Here is a 22,472-nt window from a genome sequence, read left to right on the forward strand (position 1 = left end):
TACCGCTACCCAAAGGAGGAAAGAATGATGAAAAGAAACACCATCACTTCCAATTTCATAGAAATAATAATAAAGCAGCTCCTCCTTAATTTTGCCATAAATTTTATTTTCTAGGACTGCACATGGCGCTCACTAACCTCAAAGACCAATAGAATTAAAGAAACTCAGGCTTACGTATTTTGATCTCCCTTTTCTGTGTGTATTCATTTTCTGCCGTCTCTTCACGTACGTGAACTTAAAATCACTTCGACAGCTTCATGGCGGTGCAATGAAAAGATTGAAAAATGTAAAATACATGGAATTCCTGATTTTTAAAAGAAAAAGAAAAGGAAACGAAATTGACAACAACGGAAAAAAGCTGTTGGCTTTAATATGCCTTTAAGTTATTGGAGAAACACCCGAAACAATTATTATTTTAGAAGTTGTAGTAAACGCCAATACACATACATCTTCAGAATCTAAATAAAGTTTCCTTCGAAACGATTTTGCAAATTCGTCAAGTAAACTTAGATTCAAAAATAGACAAGCTCGAGCTTGCGGCTGCAAAACCAGATCGCCAGTTCACAAACACCGCGTGTTCACAGCCACAGCACAAACTCACAGACTCCAAACTCACGGCTGTCACAAACACCGATGTTTGGTATTCACAGTCAGCTGGTGGAGTTAGTGTTCTCATAGTCAAAAAATTTCAAGAGGATGAAAAGTTTGTTCCGTCCGATTTTAAATGGATGAAAAGACAAGTCATCAACAGTCCACGGAGATCAAGAGACGAGATAACTTTCAATGTAAGAATCAAGACTCATCATAGAACTTACAGTTTTGGCATTAAATATCAAGCCAAAATTAAATAACAAGCTAAAAATTTCCTTTTCTAAAGAAATATAGGTCATAAAAATCTACAAACAATTCATAATCAGTTGTCATCCATAAGGAGAGCTTAGGTTCAAATAAACTAATAGGAAACCGAAATGGACGGATTTACTTATTTGCACAAAGGCAATATGTCGAATTGAAGCTAAATAAGGCTAAGGTCACACTTGATTGTTACCGGATAACATGTACTGGAGTTTCTTAATGAGATAAAAGTTTAACTGCATGAACAAGTAACCACTTGCCGTGCCAATAAGCAATGAAAACCAAAAGTCAATTAGAATGCAACTTAAATCAATTTGATCACTAGTGATTCAAACTGTTGAGCATAAACGGTCATATCAAGAAAAAAAACTCACATGCAATCTTCCAAGGTGCTAATTGTATGAATTGTTTAGTTTACAGAATACAATTATAGATTTATATTCTTATGGTTATTTGTGACAAGTATTCTGCAAACAGGAAGTCCTTATGATGAATCCAATAGAATAAACACACATTTCCACTCAACCAACGAGGACATAAGGTCTCTAAAAGTGCTAGAAACCTTGAAATAGCAAGCAAAATGAGCATTGTCATGGAAATCTATCTAATAGTACGTTTAGGTGGTTGGATGAAAGGCAGTTTAACTGATAACCACCAAGCACATAGATGTGAGAGGTCTTAATCTATTGCAATGATAAAAAAGCCAACAGATATATACAAAAGGAAAACAGGATACAAAGCCAAAGCTTTTCTTCTGGGATTTACTGCTGCACTCATGAAAGGATATGCTGCCCAACAGCTCCATGCCAATGTAATGGAGACCACCACTAACTTAAGTATAGCATTGCTTACCAACATGCCAACTAGGGCTCCTACATCCAGGGGGAAGAGGCAGTAGCCAAGAAGACTCAGACTTTGGAAGAAGATAATATGGCCACCCTAATAAACAAAAAACATATCATCACAATCCAATTTACCAAACAAAACTATAGGACAAAATAAAGCAAAAAAAAAAATGAAACAAAAAATAGGTATTGTAGGTATGCCAGGTTGCTCACCAGAAGTAGTACATTCGTTGTCAGAATAATAGCACCAGCAGCAAGGATTGCAAATGCAACAGCAAAGACTTCAGACTGTAAATATGAGCACAAAAGCATCAAAATATGCAATTTATCCAAGGAGAAGATTTTGACAACAAAACAACAAAATATTCGGAACCATTAGAATTAATCATAAAGGGACAGAAATCACAGAGAAATAAAACAGAAGCAAAGATAGAAAGTGAAAGTAAAAAAAAATACAGAAAACTGGGGTATGCCTACTCAATGGACCGCTCTCTTGAGCTTTGAATAAGGATCAAACAACTGTAAGGCAAAAATTTGAGCAACCCAGTTCATTTGTTGATGACCTGTTCTCAGCAAGTTCAAGAAAACTGGTTCAAAGCATAAGTCTTTCTCTGACATACTCATCTCCTGGCTCAAGAAAACTGGTTCAAAGCATAAGTCTTTTCTCACATACTCATCTTCCGGCTCTGTACAACTTTACCCTAGTATCTCTCCCACTAGTATCACAATAGATTTCTCATCCAAAGCAATGAACTGTTGAGATTAAGCACTGATGACAGCAAGTATCATAAAGTCTCTGGTACTGACTCCACTAGGGATTTAGCTTCAGAATTAGAAACACTCTTAAGACCACCAAACCCAACCAACCGGATGGTTTCTATAATCCATTTTGAATCCCAACCACTTCCCACCAATCGATTTGGCAGCCTTATGTTTCTTTAAACTTTTGTCAATTGATTGGCCAATTGATCCGGTGGTAAGGGCGGAGGACCTTCGTTGGCAGAAGGTCAACGACACGTGGAGATCAAAAGTCAAGAGATTCAATCCTGAGACCCGGCCGACCGGGCGAAGCAGCCCGAGCCGAATGAAAGACAACTCGACTAGGGGTCGGGTTTCCGATGCTCAAGGTAAAAAGGATTCAAGGGCCGAGCGGGTTGTCCGTTCGGCCGGTGCACAAGGCAACACAGGCAAGAGCAGTCTCATCCGAGCATATGACCGGTGCAGGAGGAATATGCCTGCTGAGCGGCCGACCCGCTCGGCCCTGGAACAGACAGGGAACGCAAGAGGACAAAGGAGACAGGGAATAACATCATCCTCAAGACACCTGCCGCCGACAAGCAGCAGAGTTGGCGGCCGAGCCGTACACAGGATCATATGGTGGAAGCTTCCACCGTCACATCCGGGATATGCTCGGACGATTGCGGAATGGCGCCAAAGGTACTTTTCTAACACAGGCTCGTTAAGGTATGTTTGAGAAGCGTGCACGCATCGGGAAGCGTGCCCGCATTTCCCCGGGGTCCTATATAAGGACCCCCAGACGTCGACGAAGGTATGCATTACGCTGCCTCTCTCGTTGCCTGACTTGAGCGTCGGAGGGCCGCCGCCGGGAAACCCCTCCCGGCTCGGCTTCTTTGCAGGTTCGCCGGAGAGCTACACCACCAGTCGGAGATAGCGGAGCGTGCCACGTCCCAGCGTCCGTCGACTCAGCGCTCGGACAGGATCAAATTGGCGCCGTTGTGGGAACGCACCTGAATCCGAGCCAAGAAGATAGAAGAAGCTGGACGTCAACTTCTGGTAACGCTCTCTCCCGAAGAGCTCGAAGCACTCGTCCAAGCGCGAGCCGCAAAAATCGTGGAGCAGCAACATAAAGCTCAGGCTGAGCGGGCAGCGCAGCAAGCGACATCAGCCTCGAGAGGCCGAGCCCCACCCGAAGACAGACAGGAGCAGCTCTCAATATGAGGGCAAAACAAGGGGTCGGCCGACACTCAGATGGGGGCGCCACCCGCCCCGATACCTTTTCATCGGGCTCTGTTCCAGACGCCCTCGGAGGTAGCACAAGCTAACCAAGACAAGGGATCTTCATCGGATGAAGTACCCATCCAGGACGTCAGAAAAGGAAAGGCGCCCCGATCGGACGCGTCTCCTGAGCGGATCAACCGGCAGTTCTCAGAGGTCATTCTTCGTGATCCACTGCCGAGAAATTATGTGCCCCCTGCGATCGGGGAGTACAACGGGACAACCGACCCAGACGACCACCTGGGTAAGTTCGACAGCACCGCCACTCCGCATCAGTACACAGATGGTGTGAAATGCCGAGAGTTCCTCACCACGCTTTCGGGATCAGCGCATCGGTGGTTCCGGAGGCTGTCGGACGGCTCCATCACAAGTTTCAAGGAATTCCGAACGGCGTTCCTCCATCATTTTGCAAGCAGCAGGCGCCACCAGAAGACGAGCGTCAACCTGTTTGCCATCAAGCAAGGCGTGAGGGAGCCGCTCCGAGCGTATATTCAGCGCTTCAACCATGTGGCCATGGGCATTCCAACGGTCACCTCGGAAACAATGATGAACGCGTTCACGCAAGGGCTCGTGGACGGTGACTTCTTCCGCTCGCTCATCCGGAAGCCGCCCCGGGACTACGACCACATGCTGCACAAGGCTAACGAATACATCAATGTGGAGGAAACCCAGGCGGCGAGAAGAAAAGAAGCCCTGAGTGACCAACCAGTTTCCGTCGAGCGGAAACAACCCATCAGTCACCAGCCACCCAGAGGACTGCGAGTCGAAGCCGCCCGTCCTCATCAGCACGCTCAGCCGCACGCCATCCAGCAAGTCGCGGCTGATCGGCCCAAGCCCAGGGGAAAGGTATGGACCTCGATGTTTTGTTCACTCCATCAGTCGGCTACTCACAACACCCGCGACTGTCGGAGCCTCCCCCCATCGCTCATCTCGCGCCGAGGAGTTACCGCCGCCGATCGCCTTCACCAGACCGGCAACATCGACAACGGAGCCCCGTTCAAAGGATAGAAAGGAGATCCCCCGAGCGGCAGCATCATCAGCAGCCCGGAGCTCACCATCGAGCATCACACGAACAACCTCGACCTTCCGCTCGGGAGGAGGAAAATAGGGGCAACGCATCTCGGGGAGAGATCAACATCATCGCCGGAGGCCCGACCGGCGGAGATTCCAATAAAGCCAGAAAGGCACACGCAAGGCAGCTGAGGATCCACGCGGTCGGCTGTAGCCAGGAAATGGCGAGCGGACCCGAGATCAGCTTCGGGCCCAGGGACCTCGAAGGAGTCGAAGTCCCACACGATGACGCCCTGATCATTCGAGCGGTAATAGTCAACTATACTATTCACCGCATTTTCATTGACACAGGCAGCTCTGTCAATATAATATTCAAGAAAGCCTACGACCAACTGCAAATAGACCGAGCTGAACTACTGCCAATGACGACCCCCCTCTACGGGTTCACTGGGAACGAAGTCTTGCCGGTCGGCCAAGTCCAGCTAGCTATCTCGTTGGGCGAGGAGCCGCTCAGAAGGACAAGGACTACCACCTTCATCGTGGTTGATGCTCCTTCTGCATACAACGTTATCTTGGGGCGACCGGCGCTCAACGAGTTTCGGGCGGTCGTCTCTACCTTCTGCCAGAAGATCAAGTTTCCGGTGGAAGATCAAGTAGGGGAGGTGCGGGGAGACCAACTGGCGGCTCGAAGATGCTATGTGGAGATGGTCCGAGCCGAATCCAAGTCCGCTCAGAAGGTGCCGCGAGTCGAGGTAAATACTATAACCGAGAAACCTCCTTCTTTGGTTTATGAAGAAAAGAGGAGGTGCAGATTGACTCTTCCCGACCGGAGGCCACCACCTTCATAGCATCTGATCTGGAGGAGAAGCAGAAGGAGAAGCTGATCAAATGCCTACGGTGAAACTGCGACGTCTTCGCTTGGTCGACCCATGAGCTGCCAGGGGTCTGGCCAAGCGTGGCGCAGCATGAACTTCACGTCCGGCCGGACGCTCGGTCGGTGAAGCAAAGGAAGATGGACTTCAGCGCGGAGCGGAATGTAATAATCCGGGCGGAGATAGAGAAGCTTCTGGAGACCGGTCACATAAGGGAAGTGCAATTCCCAAGTTGGCTCGCTAATGTGGTTCTGGTCTCCAAGCCGGGCAACAAGTGGAGAGTCTGCATCGACTTCCAAGACTTGAACAAGGCATGCCCGAAGAACTTCTACCCCCTGCCTCGGATCGATCAGCTGGTGGACTCCACGGCCGGGTGCGAGCTGATATGCATGCTGGATGCATACCAAGGCTACCATCAAGTGCCGCTCGCCCGAGAAGACCAGGAGAAGGTCAGCTTCGTAACGACGGACGGCACCTACTGCTACAATGTAATGTCGTTCGGGCTGAAGAATGCAGGAGCCACCTACCAGCGTCTAATGAACAAGGTGTTCAGAGAGCAGATCGGACGCAACTTGGAAGTGTATGTGGACGACATACTTATCAAGTCCTTCCGGGCGGCCGATCTCTATGCGGATGTGGAGGAGACCTTCCAAACATTGAGAAAATATGGCGTCAAGCTTAATCCTCATAAGTGCCTATTCGGAGCAAAAGGCGGGCGCTTCCTAGGTTACATCGTGACCGAGCGGGGCATAGAGGCGAACCCCAGCAAGATAAAGGCACTACAAGACATGCCGCCCCCCAGAAATCTTCGAGAGGTACAACGTCTCACCGGGCGGATAACGGCGCTGTCAAGGTTTATCTCTAAGACCGCCGACCAGAGCCTGCCATTCTTCAAGATTCTCCGTAAAGCCACCAAGTTTCAATAGGACGAGGAGTGCGATTAGGCATTCGAGGAACTGAAGACTTACCTGAATTCCTTGCCCGTGTTGGCGAAGCCGGCCGTAGGTGAGCCACTCCGCATTTATTTATCTTCAACTGAGCATGCTGTGGGCTCAGCATTAGTAAGGTCGAGCGGCGAAGAACAACCAGTGTACTTTTTAAGCCATATCTTAAAGGATGCTGAATCTCGCTACACCGGTCTCGAGAAGTTGGCTTTCACCTTGGTCCTTGCCGCTCGGAGGTTGCGCCCTTACTTTTTGGCGCACACCATTATTGTGATGACGAATAGCCCGCTAGCAAGGGTACTCCTGAACCCTGAAGCATCCGGACGGCTCATCAAGTGGACAACGGAGCTAAGCGAATTTGACATCCAATATCAACCCCGCTCGGCGATCAAAGCACAGTCCTTGGCAGATTTCGTGACCGAGGTACAAAAGCCCGAGCCCGAAGCTATATGGAAAATATATGTGGACGGATCGTCCACTCGACTCGGAAGCGGAATTGGACTCCTGCTACTTTCGCCTCAGGGAGAGCGGATGCATTTGTCCGTCCGGCTGGACTATCGGGCAACAAATAATGAGGCAGAGTACGAAGCCCTTATAGCCGGACTGCAGGCCGCACAGCATGTGGGAGCCAGTTGGGTGGTGATTCACTCAGATTCCCAACTAGCCGCTCAACAGCTCATGGGTGCCTTCGAGATAAACAACGCAAGACTCAGGTTGTACACGAACGCCTTTGAAAAACTCAAGACTAGCTTCACCGAAGTGGTGGTCCAAAAGATACCCCGAGCGGAGAACCAGGCGGCAGATGAATTAGCCAAGCTCGCAAGCTCGATATCGCCGGTAATCATCCAGCAACCAATCGAGCAAGTATCCTTGGTAGCACACATAGACCGGATGGAAGGCCTCACATTCCCGAGCGATTGGAGAACAGCCATCATGGAGTTTCTGCACTCAGGTGCCGCGTCGTCCGATCGGGACGAAGCTCAGCTACTGAGGAGGAGAGCAGGCCGGTTCACGCTCATCGGAGATCAACTTTACAAAAAGGCGTTCTCCCGACCTCTGCTGAAGTGCGTCAGTTCGGAAGACGCCGAGTATCTCCAAGAGGTACACCAAGGATCTTGCGGAGGTCATCCGGGCGGTCGGTCTTTAGCTAGGAAGATCCTGCTAGCTGGATATTTCTGGCCAACTCTGCATGAGGACGCCGCTCGGACCGTTGCAACGTGTCTTTCCTGTCAGAAGTACCATAATTTCTCGCATAAGCCGACGGAGGAAATGAAAGCGTCCACAGTGTCCTGTCCGTTCGATCAGTGGGGCATGGACATCGTAGGACCCTTCCCTATGGCGACCGGACAACGGAAGTTTCTATTGGTGGCAGTAGATTACTTCTCCAAGTGGGTGGAGGCTGAGCCATTGGCCAAGATAACCGAGCACATGGTCAAGAAATTCATCTGGCAAAACATCATCTGTTGGTTCAACATTCCGCGTCGGCTCGTGTCGGACAACGGGCGACAGTTCATCAGAAACCAGCTCGAGGAATGGTGCAAGGGATATGGCATTGAGCAGCACTTCACGTCTGTGGCGCCGAAGTAGCCAACCGGGAGATACTCCGAATTCTTCGGGCTCGGCTCGACCACATGGGAGGAAGTTGGGTGGACGAACTGTCGGAAGTCCTATGGGCAATCCGCAAGACCCCTAAGGAGGGAACGGGAGTAACGTCGTTCGACCTAGTGTATGGAGGCGAGGCGGTCGTCCCAGTCAAAGTCGGCGTAGAGTCCGTCCGAATCAAGAACTACGACGAAGATAATTCCGAGCGGAGGCAGCTAGAATTGGACTTGATCGACGAGGAGCGAGCCAAAGCGTCTGTTCGGCTAATGGCCTACAGGCAAAGAATGAAGCAGAACTACAACCGCCGCGTGATTCCTCGAGCATTCCAGGTGGGCGACTTAGTCTGGAAGAAAGTGAAGCCGGTCGATGACGTAGGCAAGCTGGAGGCTCCCTGGGCGGGACCCTTTAAGGTCGTCGTGAAGCTCCGATCTGGAGCCTATTACTTGGAGGATGAGGAAGGACGGCGGCTGGATAGGCCATGGAGCGCAAACCATCTCCAGTCCTATCGGGCCGGATGAAAGGTGCGCCGATGTAATATATTTTCATGAGTATTCTGTTCGAATGTATCTTTTGGCTGCAAGAATGAAAGTTATAAGAACAAAGCAAAGGCATGAGCATTGTGCGCCCAGCGGATAGTTGTATAAAGGCATGGTGAAGACCCCGTGTCGTTTGGCCGGGCGTATATTATCCGAGCTATAAGCTAATTATTGAAGACCGTCGAGCAGCGACGTTAAATCTTAGAGTCGAACCGACGACTATAAACCCTCCGGCCTGAAGACCGTCGAGCAACGACGTTAAATCTTAAAGTCGAACCGGCGACTATAAACCCTCCGGCCTGAAGACCGTCAAGCGGCGACGTTAAACTCTAGAGTCGGACCGGCGACTATAAACCCCCTAGAGTCGGACCGGCGACTATAAACCCCCCGGCTTGAAGACCGTCAAGCGGCGACGTTAAACTCTAGAGTCGGACTGGCGACTATAAACCCCCCAGATGAGTCAGCGTCGCGTTGAAGCACTTCAGCAAGACATTAGCAAAGAATCTATGAAAAAGGGAGAATCATTTGACCGATCGGCGCAGTAAAGGGAAACACTAAGCGAAAAGCTTACAAAAATCCCTAGTGGAAGGTCGTCTAACCGATCGGCACAGTAAATAAAAACACCCCAGCTACAAATTCATAGAAGTCTCAGGCATAGCGGGAGGTCGTTTAACCGGTCGGCGAAATTAAGAAAGCCTCTGCGGATAAAGGTCTAGCGACCGGTCGGCATAGTCAAAAGGAACACTCGAAAGTAAAGGCAAACGCAACAAGAGTAGGCATTCATTTAAAATTAGCATTTGAAGGTTACAGACGCCACATGAAAATTGAAGACTCGCGAATCGGAAGCATTATTGAAAATACATCATTCAAGGAAGTCAAAGATATGCTTTGGGATGGTAGTGAGAAGCGCTGCATGCTCCGTCGCAGGGATGACCACTGACTCGGGGAGCTGACCCTTGGTCTTCAGATAATCCGCCGTGGCTGTGATGGCCAACTCGAAGGCGATGACTAGCCGATCGCACACCTTCTCTACAAACTCCGCCGAGCGGATGTAGTTTTGCCTCAAGACGGCGACGCGGCCCGGCTCCGCCTCTTGGTACTCTTTGAAGGCAGCACGGGAAGCATCAAGAGCTTCCTGCAGGTCCTTCAAATCGCCCTTGAGCTTAGTCACCTCCTCCGAGCGGCCTTTCTGCTCGCCTTGTAGCAGCTCGGCTAGCTCATTCACGCGCTGCTCCAGAGCGCGGGCTTCCACGTTCTTCTTGTCCAGATCGGCGATGGCGGTGTTCTTCCGAGTGGTGGCCAGCTCAATCTTGCGGTCGTAGGATTTGACCTTCTTGTCTAGCTGGTCCAACATGTAGGCATGATCGGTCGTCTTCTTCCTCTCGGCCTCTAACAGAGCCTTGGTTTTGTCGAGCTCCTTCTGCAGCTCAGCATAAGAAGGGCCTCGGGAAGATGACGGGCCGCCCTGACTCTTCAGTCTCGTCAGCTCGTCCTCCACCATCGCCAAGCGGTTGGAGACAGCAATCTCTTCCACCCATCGCTGATGTACAATAAAAGGGTAAGGAGGCCGATCGGGAAAACTACATAAAGAAGTAAACCTTACCCCGGTGGACTGCTGCATGTGGCTGTCAGCCAGCTTGTCGAGCGGTATCATGGCCACACGGGCCCGAGCGTCCGCCCACATCTCAGCTAGGGGCCCCTTCATAGTAATCATATTCTCGAGGGACGTCGGCAGATCGGACTCGGCTATGAACGCCTCGGTTGGGAGATGCAGAGTGGCCCTAACCGTACGGCGCCGGCCCGGAGTCGTCTGAGCGGACACCAGAAGATCAGAAGCGGGGTTGGACATGGTGGACAAAATGCCCGAGCGGAGGACTTGGCGTGGTGCTGGAGGAAGGGAGGCAACCGGAACCGCTTCGAGGGGAGCCGCAGGCGCCTCCAGTTGAGAAGGAGTCCGGTCGGAAGATAGAGCCTCGACCGATGGTGCTTGGCCGCGTGGGGAGGCGGTGCCCATTCGCTCGGACACTTGCACGGCGGAGGTTGCCGAACGGAGGGGCTTCTCAACTCTCCGTCTTTTCCTATTGAGTGGGAGCTCGTCCTCCGGATCAGAACTTCCCTCCCGAACGGTCGGTTCCTGGCCAGAAGTTGCACCGCCGGCAGCATCCATAGGCGAAAGCTGAGCGGCCGACTCGCCTGCCTGCGCTTCGCTCTCGTCCTCATGAGAGCCGACCGGAGCAATGCCCAGTTGCTCCATTTCCTTGGTCGTTGCCGCTTCGAGCGCGGCCGCTTTCTTCTTCAAAATTCCGAACAGCACCGACTCCATTACGATGTTCGCTGCAAAGAAAAGAGAAGGAAATCAGTTAGAACTCAAGGCAAATATACAAGTGAAGTTCTTACCGAAGCTGCTCGGAAGGGGGGTCCGGCTCGGACTCAAACCAAATATGTACATCACTCCTTCAGGTAGGAGCTTGTTGATGTCGAGCTTCAGACCGGCTAGCAGATTCGCGACTTGAAGATAGTCCGGTCGGGTCTTATATTTCTTCAGCTCGGGAGAGATGGGCGGTCCGACCTGCCATTTCGTACGGAAGGGGAGCTGCCCGGGAACACGAAGGTAGAAAAAGTTCTCCTTCCAATGTTTGTTGGAAGAAGACAACTTATCAAAAAAGACTAAACCGGGTCGAGCTTGAAATAGTTAAGTGTCCGGCTCGGACTGCTTGGGGTAATAAAAATAATAGAAGACCTTCGGGCGGAGGGGAATGTTGTGTATCTTAAACAAGACCACAACCCCACACAAGAGGCGAAAGGTGTTGGGAACCAGTTGGGCGAGCGGAATGCCAAAAAAGTTACCGACTTCGATGATGAAGGGGTGGAGGGGAAACCGCAGACCGGCTACGAATTGGTCGCGGAAAAGACAAAAGGCGCCGCTCGGAGGTCTATGCGGCTGAGCGGAAGGTGAAGGTAAAATTAGCTCAAAGTCGGAAGGGATATCAAAGGCGTTAAACAGGCTCTCGGCATCGCGCCGATCGAACCGCGACTCCATGGTGGTATACCATGGGCCGAGAGCCGGGTCCGCAGGTTGAGAGGAGCTTGCCATCGCCAAAGCAATGGAGGAGGCAGAAATCGAAAAGGAAAGCAAGTGCGCAAGCGAAAAAAAAGGAGCAAAACAGCAACCGAAGGACAAAACGAGGCCGAGAACGCGAAGAAAACACAGGAATGAATGGGAGAAAGGAGAAAGAACCTTACAAAGGAGTTGAGGATCGAGGGAGGAAGGCGGAGAATCGCCAGAGAAGGGAAAATCGGAGTCGCCGGAACGCCGGAACGCCGGAACGCCGAAGCACCGAGGAAGGATACGGGACACGCGAAGGCAAGGGTGCGGCGGAGGAAGAGGGTGAAGCCTTTATAAGGTCGAGCCCGAGCGGCCCCAACCGTCGGATGCAGGTCACAAGAACCGAGGCCCCCATCGAGCCGTTCATTTCAAACCGCCGGTGACCCCTCGGACACATCGCCGACCCGTACGATGACGCCAGCAGAGGCGCCACGTGGCACCGTGCCAAGGGGCGCATTTAATGAGCGTCATTACGATGCGCAGCGCGCGTGCTCGGTCTTAATGGAAAGGATTTGCACGAATTCCAAGGAGATCCGAAGGGTGTTAGCGTTGACCGTCGACACGTTTGCAAAGCCAGTAGCAGTAAGAGGCCGAGCAGCCGTGAGGGGGAACATTCCCGAGTGGCAGGGCGGTATCACTTAGGCTGACCGGCGGTCCAGTCAGTCGGACTTAGCGCCTCCTTCGACTAGACTTAAGAGGGAGGCATGTGATCCGGTGGTAAGGGCGGAGGACCTTCGTTGGCAGAAGGTCAACGACACGTGGAGGTCAAAAGTCAAGAGATTCAACCCTGAGACCCGGCCGACCGGGCGAAGCAGCCCGAGCCGAATGAAAGACAACCCGACTAGGGGTCGGGTTTCCGATGCTCAAGGTAAAAAGGTTTCAAGGGCCGAGCGGGTTGTCCGTTCGGCCGGTGCACAAGGCAACACAGGCAGGAGCAGTCTCATCCGAGCATATGACCAGTGCAGGAGTAATATGCCTGCCGAGCGGCCGACCCGCTCGGCCCTGGAATAGACAGGGAACGCAAGAGTACAAAGGAGACACTGCCGCCGACAAGCAGCAGAGTTGGCGGCCGAGCCGTACACAAGATCATACGGTGGAAGCTTCCACCGTCACATCCGGGATATGCTCGAACGATTGCAGAATGGCGCCAGAGGTACTTTTCTAACACATGCTCGTTAAGGTATGTTTGGAGAAGCGTGCATGCATCGGGAAGCGTGCCCGCATTTCCCCGGGATCCTATATAAGGACCCCCAGACGTCGGCGAAGGTATCATTACGCTGCCTCTCTCGTTGCCTGACTTGAGCGTCGGAGGGCCGCCGCCGGGAAACCCCTCCCGGCTCGGCTTTTTTGCAGGTTCGCCGGAGAGCTACACCACCAGTCGGAGACAGCGGAGCGTGCCACGTCCCCAGCGTCCGTCAACTCAACGCTCGGACAGGATCACCAATCAATTTGGCAGCCTTCTATGCTCTCAAAGAAAGAAAGTCAATCAATTGCACCAATCGATTGGCAATGCCCATCGATCGGCCAATCGATTTGGCAGCCTTTTGTGCTCTCGAAGAAGGCCTGCCAATCAATTGCACCAATTGATTAGCAATGCCTACTCGATTGGGTAATCAATTTGGGAAGCAACTGTGTGCTCGGACTTGGTTACCAATCGATTGGCAATCCTTGCCAATAGATTGATACACCATTTGGCCAAACCCAAAATTCCAGGTTTACACCAATCGGTGATGCCAATCCAGGAATTTGAGGTTTAGGGTTTTGGGTTTTAGCTCACCTTTCACCAATCTATCGATGAACCCCAAAATAGGATTTTTCATCCCTAAACCCTCAAGCACATACCTCCCTTTAATGTACCAAATGAACCCAATCTACCTCATGTCAGATGAACCTCCTGTTACCTGGACTTTACACCTGGAGCTTCCTCATTTCTAGGTCTTCATTTACCCTTGCATCCGATCTCGCAATCTACTCAGGTTTTCACCTGTTGTCAAAAATTCGGTACTCGACCTTCTTGGTCTTTCCTCACCTTGTACCCGATCTTCCAACCTACATGAACTTCTTGCCAAGAACTCAGTCCTCGACCTTCTTGAATTTTTCTTTCCTTGCTTCAGTCTTCCGACCTGCATGGACTTCTTGCCATGATTGCACCGACAGTTTCAATGATCTGCTCTGAAGAAAAATTAGTTGAAAGCAAAAGATTCTCCCCATGGACATTTCAATCTTTAGGTTTTGAGAAAATTACCCCAATACCACCCCCCAACTTTGTCATTCCTCCTTGTAATCAGTATCACCATTAAGTCATTGACTAATAGTCCAGCAACTTGGAAGATGGAATGATGTAAGATGCAGTGACATGTGCCATCCATAGTAAAACAACACTGTCCCATTTTAAGCATAAGCAAGCCAGAAGACACAGGGTTGCCACAAATTGCTGCCTGATGAATACTAATCCATAGAGACAGGGGAAATTTTGATTAAAGATATTACAGAAAACTCCTATAAGAAAAAGAGAAATACAATCGTGAAAGAACATAAGTATATAATCCAAGGTTTGAAGTGCCGTTCCGTGCCGCCCGGCACGGACGGTTTTTACCGTTCCGCCGGGCGGCCGAAACCGGCACGGGAGGCGTCCCCGTCTCGGTGGCGCCGGAGGAGACGCGGGACGCCTCCGGCGGCGTCCCGCGACACATTCGGCAGCGAAGGCGTCGTGCGCGACGCCTTCGGCGTGCAGAAGGCGTCGCGCGCGACGCCTTCTGCGGCGCCGAAATCGTCCGGCAGGGTCGCCGGACGCTTCCGGCGACCCTTCCGGCGTCGCCGGACGGCCCCCGCGAGATCGATCGCGGGCGGGCGCGATCTCGTGTACGCCGTTTTTTTTTTTTTTTTTCTGTTTTTAATAATTATTTATTTTATTTTATTAATTTAAACAATTCCTAAGGAGGATGGGTAGAGGAGATGTGATATTTCAAAGAGGCTTTTATAAACCTAGTTAAATTATCCTAATAAAATATATAAAAAATATATTTAAAAGTAAAATAAATTAAATAAATTTTATTAATTAATATACTGAAAAAATAATATTTTAAATTTCATTTAAAAATTTTAAAAAATATATAATAATTCTTATTTATATTCTAATATATTTTTATTATTTTAAATTTCATTTAAATTTTTAAAAAAATGTAAAAAAAATCTTAAAAAAATTTAAAAATTCTAATAAATTATATTTGTATTCTGTTTTTTTTTTTTATTTTTTACTTGATATTTTTTACTATTTAAAATATATATTATTTAATTAATAATTAATTAAATGAATAAATAGTTAATTTATATAATTATTATTAATATAAAATAATATCTTGTATTATTATTATTATTATTATTATTATTATAGATACTTCCATTTTAATTTGAATTATTGATATATCAATTCTATTTAAATAAAATTATTTTAATTATTTTTTCTAACAATATTAAATTATTCAATAATTGAGAACTTATAATAAATCAATATACAACTTATTTTTATATACACAATAAACATATTTATCTTATCATTATTATAGATAAATAAAAAATACCGAAACTATATCGGCACGGCACGATACGATACCGAAACCGTATCGTTCCGGCCTGAGACCGAAACCTCGGCACGGGTCGAAATTTTAAACCATGATATAATCCTTAAATATTTGCTGAAAACAATGGAACAATGAGCAGAGAAGAGATGAAAAAGAAAGAAGAGGATAGATGGAAGAAGGAAGAAAAGAATGGAAAGAAAAACTTTTTCAAGTTATCTGCACCAGATTCATGCTACCAAAAAATTACATGTCTACATAAAAGCACTAGCACCCAAGTTGGAAAAAAGTCAAGATGTAAAGATGGAGGCCTGAATGCCATTAGTAAGAAAACAATTCCTCTAAATTGAAATTTGTATTATTTCTTAAGCAAGTTGCCAAGTTAAATAAATAAACAAATTTCATCATGGTATGACCTAATAAAATGGCCGACTCTATATAGTGGGATAAGACTTGGTTGTTATTGTATGACCCAATAAAATGGACAGAGGCTCTTAGGGGAGTTTTTATTTGACTATTTGACAAATGCAACAGTATAAACAATATTATCATCATATGCTCTGATAACTATGACCACATGTAATTTGTTTCCTAAATCTGGCATATATCTCCACTTTCTGATAATTATTATTAAGAATAATTTCCTTTCTAACACTGACATATATCTCTCACTTATGCTTAGCGGAACTCTCAGTTTAGTGCACACAAGTAGATAAGAAAATTGACTCTCTAGGATGACAAACTTCAAAATCATAAAGTGTTTTCAAATGTATCCAAGGTGTCCGCTTAGATTGTTTGCTCAAGGGACTGCTTCGCCTACCTCATGCGGCCCCTTACATGTGGTCATTTCAAAAAAAAAAAAAAAGATCTAAGTGGACGATACATATAGTTTGGGCAAGCAACTGAACAGGAGGTTAAAATAAACCAGATTTGTTTTTTAAACAAAATTAATTTACCTTAAAGTTATTCTCCTCACATGAATTCCTCTCTCATGTGGACAACTGGCAAACAACAGAAGAAAGCAGATTTCTTATTCTTCCTCCTCATTTTACTACTGTGAATTCTTCTCTTCTTTAAGGTGAGGTCTCCAACTTCTAATTCTTACAACTTTTTCCATTAAAATATCTTCTGAAATAGTCATTGGACGCTGCAAATTTCTTCCCCCTCCAAGGTAAGACCACTTTCTTCATTATTTTCTCTTCCATAGTCCTCATATCCTTTAAACATTCCAATTCTTTCCCTTCAAAGGAGCTGCTAAAATAGTTGTTGGAGACTACAATTTTCTTCTCACTCTCCAAAGGTCTCTCTATCTTCTTCTACATATTTCTCTTATCTATTATCTGTCCACTCTAATCATTACACCGTTCTCCTCAAAAACAACAGATGAAATAACTAAAGATGTAGAAATCCTCCATTCTACAATTTTTGTTCAACTCCACACTACTCTCTCAAGTTTGTGCCAACTATTCTTGTTCCCATTTCTCAAATTGCTTAATTTGATATTTTAATCTTCTTTAACTTATTATTTCTTTGAATATATTTATTTTATATAGGATCCAATAAAAGTCTCTAATTGTGTCTATTTGTTTAGTGTTCATTATTTAGTCAATTAGAGATTGGCAACATTGACATGTGAACCTTGATTAGATGTAGGCAAACAGGGTCAACCGATCCTGCATGGAGATATGGAAAATATCTACCTAACAAAAAATATGCTAATACCGTTGTACGCAAGCTTTTTGGGAAGATAATCAAGTTAGAAGTCCATAGATTAACACGATGCCTTGCTCATATTCAGGGTAATTTTTCTTGATGTCTAAAATTTGCCTCTGTGACTATGAAAGTTTGCTTTGAATATGTAGAGAAGACTGAAAAAAAATGATCACAAGGAAAAGCTATTTGATGAAGGAAAGGTAGAGGTAAATATTTGTATGAAGCAAGAGATTTAAGAAATGGGTAGTAAATGGTCAAGAACTAAAGGAGTAATGAATTTATTCACAACTAGTGATCCAGAAATAATAGTGATGTTACAAGACTCAATAAGCCAGAGCAACATAAATGATAAATTTGCCCAGGAAAAAAGAGCTCAATAAAAAAAATGTGGATAAATGATTCGATGAAGTAGGCCCCCAATTTCATTTGACTACTTTAAAGACTTCTGGATCATGGTAGAGACAATTGGTCCATATCATCCCAGGCTACATCGCTCCAACTTAACATGAGCTTGGTGAACCTTTGCTCAAAAGTTGTAGTAAGGCAAAAGAAAATTTGCAAGCACATATAGATGCTTGGTAAAAAACTGGTCACACAACCATGTTCGATTCATGCCAGATAAAAAGGATCAGGACAACAATGAGCTTGTGTGTAAATTGTGATTACGCACAATTGTCAATCCTAAAAAAACAAATTAATCTTGTGAGGCTACAGTTATTTTGGGTATGTAAAATGCTAGCGTGTGCGTTTTGAAAATTTTCAAACTAGAAAGCATGATTTTAGGAAAGTGAAAATCAGGTCCGCGATTACAAAAATGTCATTAAAAAAAACCAATAATCCGTGATACCGTGATCGATATCCAAAGGAAGAAAACTATATTAAACTATAAACAAATCAACGCAGGAGCTGGAGATCTGCTGTTACCTTCTTCACCGATGCAGACCAAGAAAGTGTTAATCCGAGAAACACGATGAAGAAGAATGGACCCCAAAGATCCCAATCCCTGAGTGCCCTTCCCGGATCCTCTCTAAACGGATTCGGGAATACAACCAGCTGCAGATTGCTCACGATCCTCGCGAGATCCCGCTTCACGGTGTCCCAAACCGGCTCCGTTAGCGTGTTGGCGGGCGAGCCGAAGGCATCTGCAGAGACGCCGGTCCTAGATCTTCCAGCCGGAGCAGCATCGACCGGCACAGCCGGTACGACCGGGGGCGGGGAGGAGGATGGGAGCACCTTCTGGTAGGGCGGCAAGGAGGTGGAGGAATGGGAAACGGGGATGGAGGCGCGCGGGGGGCTGGGCGGGCGGGCAGGGAGTACGGTGGCGACGTGGACGGGGGCGTTGAAGAGGTTCTCGATCTCGTCGATGTCGGACTGTGAAGAGTGATGAAGGGGGATGGTGTCCTCGTGCGACATCTTCGCTGGCTACAACGGTGGGGCGGCGCGACCGCAGGGCCGCAGGACGAAGAGCAAAGCGGAGGGTTGAAATCCGGCTACCCAGATGAGGGAGCGAGAATTGCGTTGTCTTTACGTTGACGAGGGAGACAAAGGGGTTGCGGGTTGCGGGTTGCGGGTTGAGGATTGCGGGTTGCGGGTTTCGGCACCCGCCAGAGGAGGAAGGGAAAAATAAGAAATGTATGGATCCGACCCGCCGAAAGTCTTCACGCGGCTGCGAAGTCCGAAGGAATAGTGATCCGAACTCCGACTAGATGCTGTGTTTTGACCAGAGGCTCTCTGGCTCTGTTTTGTTTCAAATAAATAAAATATTTTTTAAAAAATAATTATTTATGATTTTTTTTAATATTTAATATGATATAGAATTATTGTCAATTGAATTGTTTTTATTGGTCAATAGAAAATATTACATTTTATATCAAAATTAGTTTTAAATAAGCCATCTGTTTACACCCTCTAGTGTTATTGATAAACCTTTTCGTCCTCCTTAGGGATATAAACAATTGGAGTCTAGTTAAATTTTATAGTGTTCAGACCTTGAAATGTTTGTTTATATTTTTTAATATTTATTTATATGTTATCGAATTTTTCATATAAACTTATTTAATTATTTAAAAATTTTATATTTTTAAAGTTATTTAATCAACTATTGAGTTTAATAATATAAATTGTTTATCTATTTTTTATAAAAAATTATTTATCTATTTTTAAAATTATATTATTTATAATAATATAAATTTGTTTATCTATTTTTAATAAAGTTTATTGATGAATTTAATTTATAAATTTTGTTCATGAATAACTCATAATCTCTATTTTATGAACACTAATGAATGGAAATGTATATTTAAATTTATTCATTTAGTTTAATAAATTATTTAAATTTATTTATTTAATTAAGTTTATATGTATTAAATAAATAAATAAGTTTTTTTAGCAAACCGAATACTAAGTTTGACATGAATATTTGATTTATTTAAAGTTTCATCCTTCACCTTTATCTCTAATTTTTAAACATGATTAAAAGCTCTTTGTTTTTGATAAAAATAGGTGGATACACAACTTCTTATACCAAGAGTTTCAGCACGAGATCTATCAGTGATGTGGTGAATATACATTGACTGTTGTCATTTAGAACTATCAGAAGAAGGAGAACAAAGAGAAAAATCGCTATCCTCATAGAACTTGAAGAATAATAAATTGAAAATAAGAATTAAAATGATGTTGGATATTCCAGTGTTGTCATTCCGGCACCCAAGTCAAAATCAGTCAAAGGAAAGGAACAAAGTATAAATAAGGAATAGTTGAGAGTTATTTTTTAGAATTATAAAAAAAAAATCTGCTTACCTGACTCCTCCTTTTATACTTTTTCCAGTAGTTCCTTATTTTCCTTGTATTAATAGTCCTTCACTTATACTTTACATCTTCTTGGTGTTTTAATGGTTATTAATGATTTATCATTAACATCTAATGATGATTATCATTAATGCCTAATGATTATTAACATCCTCAACCTTTTATCTTCAATCTATTTAATGTTGTCGCATACCGATAGATTATCAGTCTGATGGAATCGTTCACGGCAAAGGCATAACTACTTAAGAGTACTTGGGCATTGCCGGTCCAGGGTCTGGGATATAGTCAATCAGAGTAGTCACGAATGAGCATTTAGGACGGCTCAGTGATCCTCACCTTCAGGGGCGGATCTAGTAGGGGGCCAGCATCGGCGGTCACCCCCCTTATCGACGGTGAAACCCCTAGTATTATGGAGTTTCATTGGTGGAGATGGAGGATATCATCCTTTGTTTCGTGTAAAAATCGCCCCTCCATTCTTAAATTTCTGGATCTGTCACTACTCACCTTGGTCGACAGAGTGAGCATGACTGATCACCATTTTGATCAGCTAAGCAATCTTCCTCTCGGTCAGGAGGGATCAAGCTCGACGTTCTCGTCCCGGTTGGCTTAGCTATTCTCGTCTTAGTCGGCCGAGTTATCCTTGTCCCTATCGGTTGAGCTATCCTCGTCCCGGTCAACTCAATGATCCTCATCTCAATCGCCCGAGCGATCCTCGCCCCGGTTGGCAAGTTTTAAGCCGGTCTATCTTTGACTTCTCCATCTACGTAGATAGATATCTTGGCTTGTGAAAAATAGTGGAGGAATTTACCATTCCCTCACATCAACCACTTATCAATTTAGTTTGCTAAACTCATCTAGTTGTCCGGCCAATTGAGCTTAAACCCAAAGTAAACTTGCTTAGTTTGCTTAGACTCCTTGACTTCATCCAAAGTATTTGATTCACCGAGATTTTCCTATTGGATTTAGACCATCCACACCAGCATTCTCATCCAAAATCTAAAATTTAGGATAAAATAACTACTTTATTAAATTTAAATATCCATTTTGTACCACATGATACATCAGTTTCCCTATAATTTATCATATATTTTTTTTTTTTTATTTTTTCTCTTTCCTTCATATTTTTTATTATTAGATGCAGGAAAGAGATAGAGAAGAGAGAAATTTTTTATTATTAGAAGAAGGAGAGAGAATTTTTTTTATTATTAGATGGAGGAAAAAGATAGAGAAGAGAGAAATTTTTTATTATTAGAAGAAGGAGAGAGAATTTTTTTATTATTAAAGGGAGGAGAGAGAAATAGTATTTTAATATTTAGGGAATGGATTTCATTCCCTAAATTTAAAGAACTACTATTCATAAAATGTATATTTAGAGAATGAGTAGGGTACCATGTGGATATTTTTTTAATACAAAATATAAAATTTAAGGTAAAAATTTAATTTAGAGTAATGGATGTGGATGTCCTTAAAGGGGGAAAAGACTTATAAAATAGAAAACAACACATAGACCGTAAGCCAGTTCTTTTTATCGGGGCACTGATGACAACATGTTGCACTTCAAGCCATATGCAGTAGAAAAGCATTGATACCATGATGATATCGATTCCATGGACCAAGTGTGCAACAGTGAAGCAAGATATAATTAAATAAATATGGAAGTTGTTGCATTAATGACTGTTTCTTTCAGGATTAAAAAAAAAACAGTTGTGTTTATCCAGCAATGTGTAACAGGGAAGATTATGAATACGATTAGGGCTCTTGAATCAGAGAAGATGGAGGAAGTGGTCAGCACTTACTTTCATTTTCCGCAAAAGGCTAGCAGGGGACCGAATTCTCTGGTCCCTTTATCCTAGTCCGCTCCTGGACCGGGACAAGAGGATTGGTGGGAGGTAATGTTCCTCACCTGTTAATAGGTGGAGGTTTATTGCCCTCCACCAATGTAATGGTTGGACCATGAATTAATTCAATTTTTACGGACCAAAAGATCCGCCCCCAGCTAGCAGCTTCTGGCTTCCAAAACACGCACCAACGGTAGTGAACCGCGGCAGATCTGACACCGCCAAGGTTTGCTAAATCCAGAAAGGGGATCTCAAAGTATAAGCATCATGGCCACTGGGCTGGGCTCAGTCAGGGTCCAGTGTGCCATCTGAGTGGCAAAATTTGTGCAAGTTCAACAGCTCGTGAGTAGAGGAGGGCAAATGCTAATTATTAGAGTAAAGATGATATAATTCCAAGTGGTTTAGTATGTTAAATTCTATGGTAATACATACGTAGATAAATTATGAGGATATTTTATTCTAGTACAATGACCCTTTATAAGTGAAAGATCAAGCATCCAATAAGATATTTTGTACCGATTAAAAATTAATCCTAAAATTTATTAGAACAAATATTTACATAAGTATCAATTATACTAATCCATGGGGGCGTGAATACTGATTATTGATTTTGAGAGTATGCCTATTGTATAATTTAATAAAATAGTAATGTGTTATATTATTATAAAATTGAAAGAATATTGATGGTGTCCTTTTCATTGGTTCGTGCTCCTCCTCTATCAAAGCTACATCCACCTCTCCAAAAGCT

General features: G+C 45.3%; 1 protein-coding gene across 1 annotated transcript; it reads right to left on the reverse strand.

Annotated features, from left to right (window-relative positions):
- Positions 1–1,345: 1,345 nt before the first annotated feature.
- LOC121980232 (protein YIP4b-like) lies at positions 1,346–18,589 on the reverse strand. The gene is made up of 3 exons (XM_042532202.1): positions 18,003–18,589; positions 1,914–1,988; positions 1,346–1,794 (listed from the first exon to the last, which is right to left on the reverse strand). The coding sequence occupies exons 1-3, from the start codon at positions 18,489–18,491 to the stop codon at positions 1,534–1,536; spliced, it is 825 nt and encodes a 274-aa protein (XP_042388136.1). The 5' UTR covers positions 18,492–18,589; the 3' UTR covers positions 1,346–1,533.
- Positions 18,590–22,472: the final 3,883 nt, after the last annotated feature.

Source organism: Zingiber officinale, chromosome 5A (genome assembly GCF_018446385.1).
Source record: "Zingiber officinale cultivar Zhangliang chromosome 5A, Zo_v1.1, whole genome shotgun sequence".
NCBI lineage: Eukaryota > Viridiplantae > Streptophyta > Magnoliopsida > Zingiberales > Zingiberaceae > Zingiber > Zingiber officinale.